This window comes from Callithrix jacchus, chromosome 3 (assembly GCF_049354715.1).
Source record: "Callithrix jacchus isolate 240 chromosome 3, calJac240_pri, whole genome shotgun sequence".
Classification (NCBI taxonomy): Eukaryota; Metazoa; Chordata; class Mammalia; order Primates; family Cebidae; genus Callithrix; species Callithrix jacchus.
Genome location: NC_133504.1, coordinates 129,797,142 through 129,815,832, shown reverse-complemented (window position 1 = coordinate 129,815,832; position 18,691 = coordinate 129,797,142). Strand labels below are relative to the sequence as shown.

The window sequence follows — 18,691 nt, the reverse complement described above, 5'->3', positions numbered from 1 at the left end:
AAAACTTGGCCCTGAAATAATCAACAGAAATAGTACTAATAAATTATTCTATGAAGTAACTTTTAATGAAGTAGAGTTTATTCATGTCTTCTGCAAATAAAAATGGACAGCAATAAAGAAAAGCAAAGGTAGAAAGAATAACTGTGTTGATGTCTCCTCTAAAGTTCACAATCTCTACACCTGTTTCTTTCATTGTCAGGTGATGTTAATCTTCTGTTTATTTTGCTACTTTAAATGTAAACACAAGTAGGTTACCCAGAGATTGCCCTCTGAAAGTCAATCTACACCTGTTCTTTCTTACCTCACAAAAAGTAATGGAAAAAAAAGTGAGTGTGTGTGTGTGTGTGTGTGTGTGTGTATGTCCTGTTGGTGGTAGTGTTGGTGGTTAAAAAGCAATTTGGGACTTCCTCTTTGAACAGTTGCCTCTTCCTCTCACACAAGGAAGATTTCATTTTGTTTGAGACGAGATCAAGTTGAAACCAAACCACACACCAAAGAGAGGGATATGATGGCGAAGAAGCCCCCAAAACCAGCCCCTCGAAGGATCTTCCAGGAAAGGTTAAAGATTACTGCTCTACCTTTGTACTTTGAAGGTTTTTTATTAGTCAAGCGGTCAGGATACCAGGTGAGTCTATAGATGATAATGTTAAAAGACTTCTGTTTTAATTTAATATTTATTTCATGGTGATATGATATGTTCAGACCTCCTTGTTTCTGTTGGAATTAAATCATCTCTTCTTTGAGCTCAGAAAAATAATTCCAATATTTCATAATTTAAATGCAATGTATGACTTAAACCTATATGTATACGTATATATAATATATATAATAACATAAGTTGTAATATTAAGGCACTAATATAAAAAATTCAATAAGCTAAATTTCCAAAGAATTCATTTAAATATCACAGAAGATATTGGCTTGGGAGATAAAATGTTTCTTGTATTTTCTCCACAGTTTATTGCTATGCTTCAATGATGGCATGTACAATTAAGATAAAATGATATCATGATTGAAATTAAACCTGCTCCTGTTCTCAGTCATTTGAAGTTTATAATGATCAAATTATTAAAAATGACTTCTACAAAAATTGTTAAAATGACCCAGTTCATACTGTTTAATATTATATATAGTTATGTGTTCTAAAAATACTGTTCAACATAGTGACTTTGAATTTTTAGAGTACTATTTGGGTATTAAGTACAGTAAGTTACATAAATCCTTTGCTCTAAGAAAATCCATGAAGCAGTTTGTATTTTTTTAATGTAATAATTAAAACTTATAGTTAGTTAAAATCATTACTTTTAAAATAGTAATTATGGATGACTTGAAATTAATTAGAGAAATAAGCCCAAAATTGCCTGTTACTAAAGAAAAAAATCATTAATTTAGGTCAAATTTTATGAAATTTTATATTGACTAAAACTGGAAAAATTTTAAGGTTTCAGAAATGTCAGCAGAAATATTTAATGATGATAAAATATGTTTTCTGAGGATTCATGAATACTTATGGAAAAATTATATATATGAAAAATCTATAATAGCATATTCACGTTTCTTACATATATTATCAGATCATTTATTTGAGAGTAAAGACATGGTAATTTGTCCATAACAGAATGTTAAACATACATAAATTATCTTTCAGTTATATTAGAATATTTTTAGGTTTATCCTATATGCTTTTAAAGTAAATTTAATCTTGTCACCACAGATAAGCCAGATAGTCACACTTTGCTAGGAAAAGGGTGTTGAGAAAAAAAAATTCTAATTTGTAATTTAAATTTGGTTGTTCATTGAATGTTTTCCAAAATATTTGTAATAACTGTTTATGATAGCCGCTCCTTTTTAATGCTTAAAGAAGGCATGCCATTAGTTTCATTATCAAAAGGAGTAAGAATTTTACAGTGTCTTTATCTGATGGTTTTGCCACTTACAGCTTGTGTTCTTGTGCACATTACTCAATCTCCTTGAGACTGTTCTTCAACTATAAGAGAGAATACTACTTGCTACTTGCCTCATACGGTACAATTCTGGGATACAGTAGGTGTTCAATCAATTTGTTCACTCAAGCAACATTTATTGTATGCCTCCTATGCACCAAGAATTACTCTTATTTCTGGGGAATATAAAAAAAACCCCACAAAGATCCTATTTTCAAGAGGCTTAATTTAGTAGGAGTGCTGTCTTCCTTACCAAATTTCTACTCTTTACCTTCTCTTAGAAAGCACTCTTTAAAGCAGAATGAATAACTATAGGCATAAATATTTCCAATGAAATTAACTTGTGTCTCTATTTGAATTTATAGCAAAGTATTTGTGTGTGTGTGTGTGTGTGTGTGTGTGTGTGTGTGTGTGTGACAGTGTCTCTATTGCCCAAGCTGGAGCACAGTGGTACAATCACTGCTCATGCAGCCTCAACATCTCTGGCTCAGGTGATTCTCCTGCCTCCACCTCCTGAGTAGCTGGGACTACAGGTGCATGCCACACCAGGCTAATTTTTGTATTGTTTATAGAGACAGGGTTTCATCATGTTATTCAGGCTGGTCTCGAACTCCTGGGCTCAAGCCATCTGCCCACCTTGACCTCCCAACGTGCTAGGATTATAGGCATGGGTCACTGAGCCTGGCCACGAACTACTTGCATGTCAGGGAGAAGAGAGTAAGAGGATGAAAATAATGCCTACTTATGTGGTGGTTTCAAGGATTAAAGGGAAAACTATGCAAAGCACCTGGCTCACATTAAAGGTTAGATTCATTCTCTTCCTTTTTCATCACTTATCATACTCTTAAAATTAGTCAGTTCTGCAAGTAATACAGCTCAAAGGAGAGCGAGCCTGGTGATAATTAGAGGACTTGAAAATAGAAGCTTTGAGAAAAATCTAAGGAAAATAAGTGGAATTTCCAAGCAATTGGCAGCAAAGCGCCAGGGAATCTTTGCACAGAAGGTGAGCCAAAGGTATATAGCCAGGTCATCTTTAGAGCTGATTAGCTTCAAGAAGTTGAGAGGCTCTGCAGAATGTAAAGTAGGGTCTCTGCTAAAGTCATTCAGAACATTTAAATTAGAAAAAATATAACTGAGAAATAACCTGGTCTATAAAGGCATTACATAGCCATTTTTTGTGATGGAGCACTTTTAAGTATTTACAGAGCTTTTCCCCAGAAAAAAATGTACCAACATTTATACCCCTTTTCATGCAATTCCAGAAGGTTTGTAAATCTGAGGTCAAGAACCCATGAAAATCACATAATCTTTATGTAAAAGATAATGTGGGAAGATTTATTTAAACCACAGCATGAGGATTCTGGATTAAATAGGAAGATGTATTTGATAATAAAAGCTATTAAATGCCATGATGGAATATCAATGACATCGCAGTTCTTACAAACAGAAAAAAAATCTCATTTTTTCTGGGACCATTTGAAACTAAGAGAGAGTTTGGGCAACATCTCATAATTCCTTCAATTTGTGATGTGTTAAAGTTAAAAAAACAGTGTGTGTGGTACGTCTTATTAACCTGAACATAAGCATGTGGTCATCATAACTATATCAAAATAGTATTTCTCTAACTAATCTACCCCCTCTAATTCATTTAGCAAAACCCTATCTCTACTGAAAACACAATAATTAACTGGGCATGGTGCCACATGCCTGTAATCCCAACTACTTGGGAAGCTGAGGCAGGTGAATTGCTTTAAACCTGGAGGCGGAAGTTGCAGTGAGCCAAGATAGGGTCACTGCACTCCAGTGTGGGTGACAGAGCAAGACTCCATATCAAAAAAAAAGAAAAAAGAAAAATAAAGAAAAGCTTACACACAGTTCTTATGGCAGTAATCTTCTTCAAGTTTTTAAAATAGCACATTCCTTTCAGGAAAACATTTTGAGCACAGATGCCTAATATGAGAATATTAATTCACTTAGAAATTATAAATATATATATTCCCATACTATTGCTCCATGTAAATTATTTCAAATATATAAAAAAATGAATTAAGAAAGAGGAAATAAAATATAATTAAATATTCTAAAATTTTCTTTCCCGATTGATCATCTCACACACCTTTGGAATTTATGCAACCCATTTTGGAGGCCCCTATGCAACATTATTCCTTAGGTAAATGTACTTTACTTGCTCACAAAAAAAAAAAAAAAAAAATGAGAGTTTTTTATTGGGGAGAGGGTAGAGAGAAACTTAACTGGAGTTTGCATTTTAATTCATTTTTGCTAGTTATATTAATGAGAAAAGAGGACTAGAGAGTTAAGAGATAAAAGTATCAGTCCAATTCTAGAATTTGGGCTATTCTTTTACGTTTTTAAATCTGTTCTCTTTTTTCTATAAAGAATAATTACACTCTTGCATAACTGAATAGGTTGCTTCGATGACTAAGTAGACTATATAATAATGAATACAATCTTTTGAGATATTATGAATACCATTCTAGTTTCCTAGTGTTGTATCATTCTGATTCTTATAGTAACTCTTCTGGGTAGAAATTATTTTATTCATTCACAAATGAGTGAGTAGGTAGGGCATGGTGGCTTATGCTTGTAATCCCAGCTCTTATTGAAGCCAAGGCAGTGGAATTGCTTGAGGCCAGAGTTGGTTGGAGATCAGCCTAGACAACATAGTGAAACCCCATTTCTACAAAATAAAAAATTAGCCCTGCATGGTGGGACACCCTGTAGTACCAACTACTCAGGGGGCTGACATGGGAGGATCACTTGAGTCCAGGTGTTCGAGGCTGCAATGAGCTATGATTGCACCCTGCACCCCAGCCTAAGCCACAGAGCGAGACCCTGTCTCTCTAAAACAAACAAATAAGCAACCTCAAATAAACGAATGAGTGAGTTCTGGCTACAGAGGTTACTCAAGGTTCCTTATCTATTAAGGAGCCTAGCTTGGATTCTATTGTGATGCACTTGAATATTCTGCTCCTCAAACTCATGTTTTAATTCCACTTGATTGTAGGTTTCCTAGTTAAGCTAGTGATAAATTGAGAAGTCTTATTTTGGCCTCTTATGTCAGTGATTTTTATTTTTTATTAAAAATTTTAAAATTGTACTTCATTCCAATGTATTTCATCCAAAATGTGTCCTTCAAACTTAATTTTTTAAATTTTTGAGTATTTCTCTAGATATGAATAGGTACCTAGGTGTTGTCTATTGAGATTGATATTCATAAATGACTCAGATTATACATGTATTTATTACATCTTATTAGAAACAAAATCAAGACTGTGACCCATAAGTCTTTGCATACTGAATACAAGTTTGGTCTAGCCTTAGGTTTGCAGCTGTGGTTGCAGTTCACAGAGTCTAATGCTATTTGGAACCTTACTTTTCCTTTGCTTTCATCTCGGTGCCTTTATACTTTCTTTTTCCCCCATTTAATAAACATTTAATGCTTTCCACAAGTATATATGTTTCCTTACCCATAAAACTCGCATTTTTCCCTTAACTCTACCCAATTCATATCATTTTTTTTTTGAGGCAGAACACCTCTATAGTTTTTCTCAGTAGTACAGAGGAGGTCTGCATGTACATACAGAGGTAATTCAATAAAAATTTTTTGGCTATCAGTAATATTAGTTTTTCTTTTTCTTTTTCTTTTTTTTTTTTTTGAGACGGAGTTTTGCTCTTGTTACCCAGGCTGGAGTGCAATGGCACGATCTCGGCTCACCGCAACCTCCGCCTCCTGGGTTCAGGCAATTCTCCTGCCTCAGCCTCCTGAGTAGCTGGGATTACAGGCATGTGCCACCGTGCCCAGCTAATTTTTTGTATTTTTAGTAGAGACGGGGTTTCACCATGTTGACCAGGATGGTCTCAATCTCTTGGCCTCATGATCCACCTGCCTCGGCCTCCCAAAGTGCTGGGATTACAGGCGTGAGCCACTGTGCCCAGCCATTACTAGTTTTTCTACCTCATGGCAGGGTAATGCTGTACTTACGAGGCTGATTAAGAAGATGAACAGAGTGGTAGGCCTTTACTTCAGGGCTTTCTCTTGTATGTTTTTTCTCCAGGAATCATACAATCCTGGAGTTGGACTACATCTTAGAAGTCATACTTTAGTAAAATTACACAAATGACACTTTGGGAGGCCAAGGTGGGCAGATCACTTGAGATCAGGAATTCTAGACCAGCCTGGACAACAAGGTGAAATCCTGTCTCTACTAAGAAGCTCCACGGGCAGTCACACTCACTTCTCTTTCCCTATCCCCCACTGTCTCCTTCTCCCCTCGAGACAGAGTCTTGGTCTGTCGCCCAGGCTAGAGTGTGATCTCTGCTCACTGCAACCTCCACCCCTTGGTTCGAGAGATTCTCCTGTCTCAGCCTCCCAAGTACCTGGGATTATAGGTGCTCCCACCACTCCTGGCTAATTTTCTACTTTTTATTAGAAATGGGGTTTCACCATGTTGGCCAGGCTGGTCTTGAACTTCTGACCTCAGGTGATCTGTTTGCCTCAGCCTCCCAAAGTGCTGAGATGGTAGGCGTGAGCCACTGCACCTGGCCCTTTTTCCCCATTTTACATTTTTGTACTCTTTTATTAGAATTTTTCTTCTCCCAAGTTTGAAACCAACCGGACACAGAAATCGCATGAAGATCAGTTAGTTACTTTTATTATTGATAAATTATCAATATGGAGTTTAGATTTAAGTCCAAAATTTTTCTAATATTTTACTCCAGATTTAGGTAGCTTCAGCTACATCAAGTCATTGACTCAGATTAAGAGCCACAAGCATGACCCTCTTGGAGGCCCTTTGCCATATGGCAGGGAACAGAGCAGTACACCCGCTATCTCCTGGTAGACCGAGCTGAGAGAGGACAGGAAAGGGCTGATCTGAGCATGCTGCTCCCAAAAACACCCATTAGATACTCAGTCCTACCCTTTGCAAAGCAGATAAACCACGTTGGCAGCACTGTGCAGAATAGATTAGAAAGTAGGCTGGACTTGGTGGCTCACACCTGTAATCTCAGTACTTTGGGAGACCTAAGTGGGCAGATCACTTAGGCTCAGGCTTTTGAGACCAGCCTGGCCAACATGATGAAACCCTGTCTCTACTAAAAATAGAAAAATTAGCTGGACATGATGGCATATGCTTGTAGTCCTTGCTACTTGGGGAGGCTGAGATAGTAGAATCACTTGAACCCAGAGGGATGCAGGTTGCAGTGAGTCAAGATCATATCACTACAGTCTAGCCTGGGTAACAGAGTGAGTGAGGTTTCTGTCAGAAAAAAAAAATAGATTAATAGATTGTAAAGTATAAGATGGTAATAGAAAGACAGGTAAAGTGATGCTGTTATAGGAAAAACACTTTGCATCCTATATAAAAAGAAGTAAAGAAAAGACTTTGGATGGGGTTGAAGTTAAGATGTGTTTTATTGTCCTGTTAAACTGCTTGACTCTGAGATGTGTCAAGTATATGTTGGGCATCTGGATTTCAGACAAGAGAGAGAATGTCTTTGCCTGGTTTTATAATTACTCCTTTGAGGACCATTTATTGTCTGATTCTCCAATAATCTGCCCTTTTGAATTGTTCTTTTCTATGGTAATTTGTTCTTGGTTCAAGAGGCATCAGCAGGTTCATTACGTGTTATGACCAGTTCTTACCTGGGGGGAGGATAGAGTGAAAACATAGCAGGGCTTGAACAAAGATACTTGTTCCCAAATTCCAACATGCTCCTGAGGTTGATTGCTGTAGTCACACAACCAATGTTCAAGTCTTACTGTATGTAACCCTCTTTGAAATGTGACTTTTCTACTCATCCTACAAAAAGGCTGAATCTATTTCTCTAACCTTTATTTTAATGTTTAGAATTGAACTTATAGCAAACAATAATTTTCTACCCTTTGAATCTGGATTGGCTTATGTGACATGCATTGATAAATGTGACACAAGCAGAGGCTTAGAATAAGCTTGCACATTGGGTTTTGCTTTCTCTTGTTCCTGGGAAGCCTCCTGCCAGCATGTGATCAAGTCTAGGCTAGCTGATTGGAGGATAAGAGAGTGGTTGGGGTTGGAGTGAGATTCCAGTTGACCCTCCCTTCCCAGTTGTTCCTGACTTCCCAGTCACGACCCTAGACAAGTGAGTAAGGCCACCCTAGACCATTCAGCCATAGCCAAGTAAGTCCAGATCAGAAAAGCCATCAGCCAACCATAGAACGGTGAGAAATAGAAATCATTTGCTTATTTTAGTCTGCTAAGTTATAGGGTGACTTGTTACATGGAAGAAGCTAACTAATATATTATCTTATTAGCCATGAAGACAAAGAAAAGAATTCTACCAAGAACACAAGAAAAAAATGGTGATTGTAGTTCAGAATAAATTTAACCTCGAGCTTCCTGAAAGCCAGAGAATTGTTTGAGAAAATAAATATATAAATTCTCAAGAGGTGACAAACATTTTACTGGTTAAAAAATATAAAGGATATTTCAATATTGAAGACACAAAATATCATAAGACAATGTATCTTCACATGCATAGTAAAAAAGAAAACCCTTTATATGACTTTCTTACATTAATCATCAACATGTCATGATGGTTCGATAAGCTGTAAAAAAAATCAGCTTGTTAAACCATAAAGGAAGGAATGATTAGCATGTTTATTAAAATAACTGAATTTTTTTATATACACTTTTGGAAAAAGCTGCATATGAAGGTAAATCTTTAGATTTCGAAGGATTTTATTTTTAAACTCGTTATTCTTTTGTAATATAATCACTCTATTAATTTAAATAAACTCACTTTGAATGAAATGGGAGTTTGACTAGGTTATTTCAATATTTTAAACTTAAAAAGTTATATATCTATAGAATCCAGAGTAATATGAATATATTTATTATTAAATATTTACCACATGAATGAGATTTGAATTTTAAAATTCAGCTTTGATGGTGTTAAATTATCAATTTCTCACATTTTCTTGATCTATGCCAATAATATATATTATTTATTGAACCCCAACTATAAGCCATGTGCTTTGCTAAGTGCTTTACATGTATTAGTTTATTAAATTTTTTAATCTGTCCTAGAAGGTAGATATTATATGTTTTTCCTACCCTGGGCCCTTCACTGGACCATCTGACATGTGTAAGCTTTCACTGAAATAGCATAAATAGTCTTAAATCAATGAGGAAACTTTTGGAAAATGAACTACTTAAACCCAAATCCAATTACAGTCGTGAGTCACTTCGTAATGGGGATACAGTCTCAGAAATGCATTGTTAGGTGATTTAATAATTGTGTGAACATCACGGAGTATGCTTATGCAACCATAGATTGTATAGCCTATGACACACCTAGGCTAGATGATACAGCCTATTGCTTTTTGGCTATAAACCTATATAGCAATTTATTGTATTAAATACTGTAGGCATTTGTAACAAAATGATAAGCATTTGTTTAAACAAATCAAAACATAGAAAAAGTAGAGTAAAAATATCATATTAAAAAATGGTATACCTGTGTAGGGTACTTACCACAAATGGAGCTTACAGGACTGGTAGATTCTCTGGGTAACTCAGTGAGTGAGTGGTAAATCTGAAGGTCTAGAATATCACCAGGTACTACTGTAGACTTTATGAACACTGTACACTCAGGCTACACTAAGTTTATAAAAAACTTTTTGTTCTTCATTAATAAATTCATCTTAGCTTACTGTAACTATTTTACTTTATAAAGTTTTTTAACTTTTTGACTCTTTTGTAATAACAGTTACCTTAAATTAAAAAAAAAATGGACAGCCTTACAAAAATATTTTCTTTCTTTATATCTTTATTCTGTGAGCTTTTTCTATTTTTAAAATATTTTATTTTTTTTCTTTGTAAGCTTCTTGTTTAAAACCAAGACACAAACACACACAATAGTCTAGGCCTACACAGGGTCAAGATTATCAGTATTATTGTCTTCCACCTTCTCATCTTGTCTCAATTTTTTTTTTCTTTCCCGTGATGGAATCTCGCTCTGTTGCCGAGGCTGGAGTGCAGTCGCATGATCTCCGCTCATTGCAACCTCCGCCTCCTGGGTTCAAGTGATTCTCCTGCCTCAGCCTCCTGAGTAGTTGGGATTACAGGTGCACACCACAATGTCTGGCTAATTTTTATGTTATTCAAGCTGGCCGGGAACTCCTGGACTCAAGTGATCTGCCCACCTCTTCCTCCCAAAGTACTGGGATTACAGCATAAGCCACCATGCCCAGCCGCAGTAGAAGGCCTTTAGGGGTAATAACATGCATGGAGCTGTCATCTCTATGATAGCAATGCCCTCTTTAGGAATATCTCCAAGAATGTGCTTGAGGCTGCTTCACAGTTATGTTTCTTAAAAGTAGAAGGAGTATACTCTAAAACAATGATTAATCAGTATATATAGTAAGTACATAAACTAGTAACATAGTCACTCATTATTATTATCAAGTATTATTTACTGTACATAATTATATGTCCTATATTTTTGTTTGACTGGCAAGGCAGTAGGTTTGTTTACCACCATCATCACAAACATCTGAGTCATGCATTGTGCTACAACATTATGACAGGTGATAGGAATTTTTCAGCTCCACTGTATCTTACAGGACCACTGTCACATAGACGTTTGTCACTGACCAAAAGATCTTTTTGTGACACATGATTGTATATCCTTATCTGAAATGTTATACTAAAATAAATTTGAGAATGATTTAATCAAGTGGTGACATGGGCCTGTAGTCCTGGCTACTCTGGAGGCTGGAGTGGGAGGATTGCTTGAGCCCAGGAGTTCAAGGCTGCAGTGAGCCATGATTGTGCCACTACACTCCAGCATGGGTGTCAGAGCAAGACTCTGAAAAAAGAAAAGGAAAAGGAAAAAGAAGAGAAAAGAAAATAGAGAAGAAAGAAAGAAAACTAAGAGAGAGAAAGAAAAAAAGGAAGGAAGGAAAGAAAGAAAGAAAAAGAGAGAGAGGGAGGGAGGGAGGGAGGGATGGTTAAATGTGAGGCCAGACATGGTGACATGTGCCTGTAGTCCCAGCTACTTGGAGGGGAGGCTGAGGCAGAAGAATTGCTTGAGCCCATTCTTTGGAGAGTCCAGCCTGGGCAACATCTTGAGACCACAGAACCTATCTCAAAAAATGAAAAGAATTAAATGTAAAATTAAGTGATAAAAGTTAAAATTATACATGATAAAGAAGACTTCTTATATCATACAAGCAATTAAGAAAGTTACAAAAGATAATATCATTAGAAAAATAGTTGAATATACACTAATAAAATAATGCTTATGATTTCTTTCCCACAGGAGTATGAGCATTACTGGACAGAGTTGAGAGGAACTACACTTTTCTTTTATTCCGACAAAAAAAGTACAATAGTAAGTAAACATGTTCAGTTAACTCCATTGTTTCCCAGTATGCCCTTATCACATAGAATGTTATTCATTTTGGATTTTCTGCCATCCAAGAATAAAGATGCTCTGGTAAAATCAGTTCAAACAAAAATGTTTAAGTGTGTGGGGGCTGTCAATGATTACAGGAACAATGAAAAATTTTCTTGGACAATTCAGAAGAAGATATTGACTCATGTGTTTTACTTTTCATTCTTTTCTTTCTGATTCTAATAACTAAACTTAGCTAAAAAGTGAAAAAATTTAACATGACATCTGCACATATATTGCTTAATATCATGTGATAGCTTCAATTTCTCACACTTTTTATCTGCTGTAGCAAGCAGTTATAATTGGAAAGGGACAAAACAATCTCCAGAGCATACAAAGCCACTATTTAACTTTTCTAAAAAGACAAGACATATCCCACAAAGCAGGACTTCCAAGGGATTAAACATGAGAATAACAATAAAGGGATTCTAAGGTTTGCTTAATTCATATTTATTTCAATTTCTGATTGTATGTTTCAGTTCTTCCAGGAATAAGATGTAGTATTTTAATGGCAAATGCTTACCTACTTTGAAACACTTTATTTATAGGAGTTTTATGAGCCAGTAACTTGACTAAATATAAACATTCTGGATCTGTATATAGTATCTCACACTTCTTAGTACTGCATTATTAGAAGCTAACATCTAATGAAAGGGACAGAAAAATAATCTCTATAATGTATTCCACGTAAAATCATTTCAGTGCCATTAGTGGCAAACCAGGCTGAAACCACTGAGGAGAAACAAATAAAAAACAAACTTAAAATAGTCATCTTTACCAGAGTCCTGGATAGACAAAATTTATAGAGTGTTTTCAAATACCATAAAAAATTTTACAAAATTAATTTCTTTTGTGCATTCCAATTTCCCACTGATTTCAGTAAATGTAAAAGCTTTCATTTTAACCTTTTCTAATGCACTATAAATGAGAGAGCTTACAGTTATTGCTCACTTACTACATGGAAAGAGGCAGTAAAGCTTAGTAATCGAGAGCCTGGTCTCTTGGGACAGCCTGCCTGGGTGTTTGTCCTAGCCCTGCCACTGTTAGCTGTGGAATCTTGAACTAGTTATCTGATCTGTGTCTCAGTGTTAACAGATAGGGAACTGGTAGGAGACAAAAGACATCTCAAATTGGGCAATTTGACGAGAATTTAATAAAGCTTTAATAAATATGCAAAGTAGTCAACAGAGTGTAGGAAAATTACAAAAGATAGTACAGAACCCTGAGGCGAATAACAATGTCCATTACCACACCTAGGACTGAGAGGAAAGAGTGGGAGTGTATGATCCTTGAGGAGAGTATGATCCTCGATTGAGGGAGCAACTGTGTTGGGTAATAAATACTTGGCTTCAGTCTTCTGATCTCCTGCCACCGTTCCAGGAACTCAAAGGGTACGGAGCTCCTTGATGCTATCCATACAGGTGTCTCTCCTGGTGTAGTGTTGGGTGGTGAAGGAATAAAAGTGAATCTAAAAGAGCAAACGAAAGATCTCCAACACAGTCTTCAAATCTCTAAAATAAGAATAAAAATAGTAGTCCATTTTATAAGGTTCTCAAAATAACTAAATAAGATAGTACATGTAAGGATCTAAGAGAGTAGCTGGCACATAGCATTCAGGCATTTTACATACATTATCTAATTTAAGTTTCTTACAACTCTACAGAATGGCTGCTATTTTAACCCCAGCTTTATAGATGATATTAGTGAAGTTTAAAGATTAAGAAATTGTACAAGGTCAGAGAGGTAATATGAAAGGTACAATCCAGGTCTTGCTCCTAAACTAGGCTTCTTCATCAAAATGCCATGAGAAGATTGTTATCATGAAATGACTCAGAATTGCCCATCCACCAATTTTGTTAAAAGAATATACAGACCTTTTGGGAACATTTTTGAGTGGTAGTCTTAGAAGAAAGCACTAAGATAGACAAGGTGAGAGTGTAGATTTTTATCTTACAACAGGGAAGAATTTAAAGCTGCCTTTACATATTTGAAAGGCTGTCAGGAAGTCATGTGAAAGGGTCACTGAATTTGTTTTGTGTTATTCCAGAAAGAAGAGATTAGGAGCAATGGATGAAAATTGGAGAAAAGTTGTGGCTTAATACAAGAAAAACTTGCTAGTAGGCAGAAGTGCTCAGGAGGCAGGAGTTCCGTGTTAGGGATGTTTGAACACAGGCTGGATGACTAATGAAAGGATACCCTGGCAGAGATGCCATCAGATGGCAGCAAGGTTAGGCAGATGACCTTTAAGCCTCTTCACAAGATACAAATAAAAACAAAAAGATATGACTCCCTTTCCTCTAATCAACGGATCAGGCTACTGCACTCTATCTAACTGCCACTTCTTCTTCTGTTGCTTCCTCCTTTGTTGCAGCAAAACTCACTGAGCTTGATCTAGACAATCCCTCAGAAAAAGACTTCTGTTTAATTTTAGATTCTTTCTTCCCTTGTACCTCTCCGTTCATATTTTTAAAATTTATTTAAGATTGACATATAAAACAGTTCATTATGTACACACGGTGTTTTCAAGTATATATACATTATGGAATGGTTAAATCGAAAATAACCAGGCCAACTCAAACTTACTATCTATCTCTTCAATATGGAAATAGCTCTGGGAAAAAAAATTATATACCTATTTTTATGTCCTACCTTACTCCGAAAAATAAGACTTACAAATATACAATAAAATAAGTTATATTGGGCACAATTGAAAGAAACATAAAAGGAGATGAAAAGAACTCAAGAATGAGGGTAATTTAGCAAATATATCTATCTCATAAAAACCCCGCTATACTTATTATGGGTGGTTCTTTCTACTACTAGAAGGCAAGTCCATTGCATATAGACAGTGGAAATTGACCAACCAACTTCTCAAAAGAAATATTTTTATTATACTTGGATAGGATAGGAATTTCTTAATAGGAATGCCATAATCAGTGGTGTGTAATAAATGTTGAATAGCTTTCTAGAAAGAATTATGAATATATATGTACATAAACTTATTACAAATATTACTGATATAAACAGTGTATAGTACACAATTAGAGAAATACACAGTAATCTTTATTGTAATGTTCATAATGACAATTGATTTTCACAGAATGCTTTCCTTTATTTTTGCCTAACTCTTGCATTGGTAACCAACTATTAAGCTAATGCAATCATAATTTGACAAATAAAGATTGAAATGGCATTTAAATCTGTTATTTCCATAATAAATTTATTATCATTAAATATGATATTTGATATGAATATTGTCTAATATTTTCATTTACATTAATGAGTAAAAAGAAAATAATGATTTATGTAAAAACATCATGTATTCGTTAAAATTAATGAATGTGAGCAATTTATTTGCCACCATGCCCTGCTAATTTTTGTATTTCTAGTAGATATGGGTTTTACATACTGGCCAGGATGGTCTCCATCTCTTGACCTTGTGATCTGCCCACCTCAGCCTCCCAAATGGCTAGGTTTATAGGTGTGAGCCACTGCACCCAGCCAAATGTCTTTGAAGTGTTTCTAAAGAAAACGAAAACAAAGAATGTGCAACAGACTGTTTGTGTGCCTAAAGTATGGTACTGTTTGGCCTTTTGCAAAAAAAAAAAAAAAAAAAAAGTGCTGCCCCTGGACATCAACAAAATAATAAATCAAGCTTGGTAAGGTTTACCAATTTTCATGGTGTAAAATACTCCCACCATGGCTGATTTCAACCTATCAATATGATCTCACTGAACATATATTTTGGAAGAAAAGCACAGCATTATATGGTATTTTTTGCCATACAGAAATGAAGATGTAAATAACCTTAAGAACATAGAGAACAGCAAATTGTAGAAATATAATTAGAATGTAACAAATTGTGTTTTAATTACTTTTTTTTGGATGGTTTTGCTCTTGTTGCCCAGGCTGGAGTGCAGTGGTGTGATATCAGCTTACCACAACCTCCACCTCCTGGGTTCAAGCGATTCTCCTGCCTCAGCCTCCCAAGTAGCTAGGATTACAATCATGCACCAACATGCCCAGCTAACTTTGTATTTTTAGTAGAGATGAGGTGTCTCTATGTTGGTCAGGCTGGTCTCGAACTCCCGACCTCAAGTGATCTGCCTGCATCGGCCTCCCAAAGTGCTGGGATTACAGGTGTGAGCCACTATGCCTGGCCTAATTACTTTTAATTGGACTGTAATTTATTTATTGGTATATTTATATAATTTAATTTTTAATAATGGCTGTGTTTAACAACCTGTTTACAAAATTCCTGAAAATTAACCCTTGGCTTTTGCAAATCTGTGTGAGCCAGGTTCAGCATACCACCACATAATACATTTCCACATGTCCTGTGGGATTAGGAAAACCAGGGTGTCATGTAAAGTACTAATCATTTGGAAGGAAGATATTACTTTGCTTTCTGCTAGAACTAATGTGTATTATCTATAAATTATGTAATGTTATCTTCCTTTATCTTTGCAGTATGTTGACAAATTAGACATAGTAGACCTCACATGCCTTACTGACAAAAATTCAACTGAAAAGAATTGTGCAAAATTCACCCTTGTTTTACCAAAAGAGGAAGTACAACTGAAGGTGAGTAAGGAGAAATAGTAGTCTGTAAAGGGTTGTGGTTAAAAATAATATTCACCTCTTCACATCCAGTAGCTGAAGTACAGAGAAATTACAAGAGAGGCTAAGTTTTATACTTTGTTAATATTTTTTGTTTGTGTTTGGCCAAGAGCTAGTTTTTTGAATTGGAATTTAAAAATACATGTTCACTTGTTTAGTATACAAGGACCATGAAACCAGATACTCCTGTCCTCTGACAAAGTCAGGGATCCCACCTGGTGTTTGTTAAGGTCGTTCTTGAATCAGCATTCAAAATAAGCCAATGAAAGTCAACCAGTAACTGCAGTAATAACATAAAGAGAACAACTTGCAATTAATAAGATATGCTCAGAGACTTTTCCTGGGAGATTACTGATTGACCTTGAAAGCACTGGTCTTTAAAGTTTCGTGTAATAGAAATCACCTGTACTAAGGAACTCAGATCCCCATCCCCCAACTCAAAACCTACATTTTAAGCAAGCTTCCCAGATGATCCGCAGTTATTATGATGAAGAGCACAGGATTGGTGTCAGAAATTTAAGTTTGAATTTAGGTTGTTTTATTAGTTATTCATTCACTGTGTTTGTAGGCAAGTTACTTAGCTTTTTTGTCTCTTCGTTTGTTCATCCAGAAGTAAGTCTTGCTTTGATGAAACCCTCTCACCAAGGCCTACCTGGACCACTATATTACAGTGGCAACTTTTTTCTTCTTTCCTACCCCCTATTTGTACTCCTACTCTCTCTAACCCTGCTGTACCTTTAATTTTTCTCATTTCTTTCTATTTGACGCTCTAAAATTTACTTTTATGTTTATTGTTTATTGTTCCTGGCTAGACCCTAAACTCCATGAGAACAAGGATTTTTGTTTTGTTCCCTTATATAAACTAGTATGTAGAACAGTGCTTAGCACCTAAAGGTACTTAGTAAATATCTGTTAAATGAAGAAATCTGTAAAACAAACAAACAAAATATAACAGGACCTTTTGTCAAGTTACCATGAAGACTAAATCAAGTAATTAATACCTGTGAAGTGCTTAAATAGTAGCTACCACTGTAAGTGCTCAAAACATGTTGGCTGCAGTCTTGACCTCCCAGGCTTAAGCAATTTTCCCATCTTAGCTTCTCAAGTAGCTGACACTACCAGACCAGGCTAATTTTTTGTATATTTTGTAGAGATGGGTTTCACCATGTTGCCCAGGCTGGTCTCGAACCCCTGAGCTCAGGTAATTCTCCCATCTTAGCCTCCCAAAGTGCTGGGACTACAGGCTTCAGCCACCACCCCTGGCCTGATATTGTTATTATTAGTAATAACATAGTAATAGCATTTACAGATAAGAATTGGAAGTTTCTAAGTCCAAATCTGGTTGTCTTAAATTTAAAGCCAGTCCCATTTTAACTGTTAATGGAGAGAGTAACTGAATTAACATACTGCAAAAATACGTTTGCTAACATTGAATTTTTTTAAGTTGAGTAAATTCTTACATGTTTATTTGTTTTAAATAAGCAAACAGATTACAGATATATATGTCTCTGACAAAATAAAATAATATTGAAATATTTCATAAAAGTATACACTAATAGTTCTAAGCCAAAAAAGAAAATGAATTATTTATTTTATACTCAGTCATAATTATTTTATGCTCAGTCACTCATGTGTTTCCTTCTTTGGCTTTATCTGCTTTTGTCTTCAACTTTAGACAGAGAACACAGAAAGTGGGGAAGAATGGAGAGGCTTCATTCTTACAGTAACAGAGGTAGGACGCTCACTGCTTTTGGTTGATTCATTTTTTTCAACAAATATTGCTGAACACCCTATGAACCATACAGAGTGAAAATGGCTGAAGATATACCAATTGAAAAAGATAGATCTAAACCTTTGCACTTACTTATGAAAGTCATATTTTTATGAGGTGGTGGAGAGGGAGAAAGTAAACAAGTAAACAGATGATCATTTCACATTGTGATAATTATTATGAAGAAAATAAGGCAATTTGCTAGGGAGTAACAGGTGGTAAAGGAGATCTACTTTTTGGTCTTGTCAGTTTGACTCAATGGTCCTTTGTATATTCTGATATTTGTAGCTAATACAACATCAAAAATACTTTCCCCTTCCTTCCTTCCTTCCTTCCTTCCTTCCTTCCTTCCTTCCTTCCTTCCTTCCTTCCTTCCTTCCTTCCTTCCTTCCTTCTTCCCTTCCTTCCTTCCTTTTTCTTTCTTTCTCTTTTTTTCTTTCTTTCTTTTTTCTTTCTGTCTGTCTCTCTTACTTTCTTTTTTTTCTTTCTTTTCTTTTTTTTTTTTTGAGATGGGGTCTTACTCTGTCACCCAGGCTGGAGTGCAGTGGCATAATCTTGGCTCACTGCAACCTCCACTTCCTGAGTTCAAGCAATTCTCCTGCCTTTGCCTGTAGCTGGGATTACAGGCACCCACCATCATGCCTGGCTAAGTTTTTTTAAAAAATATTTTTAGTACAGACAGGGTTTCACCATGTAGGCCAGGCATGTTTCAAAGCTCTGACCTCAAGTAATCCTCCTGCCTTAGCCTCCCAAAGTGCTGGGATTACAGGTGTGAGCAACCATGCCCAGCCTATGTGAATTTTTAAGAGAAGACAAGTTGCCTCAAATTTTGTTCTCTGTAAATGTTGTTTTGTTTTATGATTCCAGATCATGGTATATGAACATTTACAATATGTTG

General features: G+C 35.7%; 1 protein-coding gene across 1 annotated transcript in view; it reads left to right on the top strand.

The window, feature by feature from the left end:
• Positions 1-413: 413 nt before the first annotated feature.
• Positions 414-18,691, top strand: part of STAP1 (signal transducing adaptor family member 1) — a 40,753-nt gene continuing 22,475 nt past the window's right edge. The window contains exons 1-4 of the mRNA XM_035293633.3: positions 414-625; positions 11,268-11,339; positions 15,873-15,986; positions 17,698-17,754. Coding sequence (XP_035149524.1) covers positions 506-625; positions 11,268-11,339; positions 15,873-15,986; positions 17,698-17,754 — 363 coding nt within the window. The 5' untranslated portion in view covers positions 414-505. The remainder of the gene's footprint in view (positions 626-11,267; positions 11,340-15,872; positions 15,987-17,697; positions 17,755-18,691) is intronic.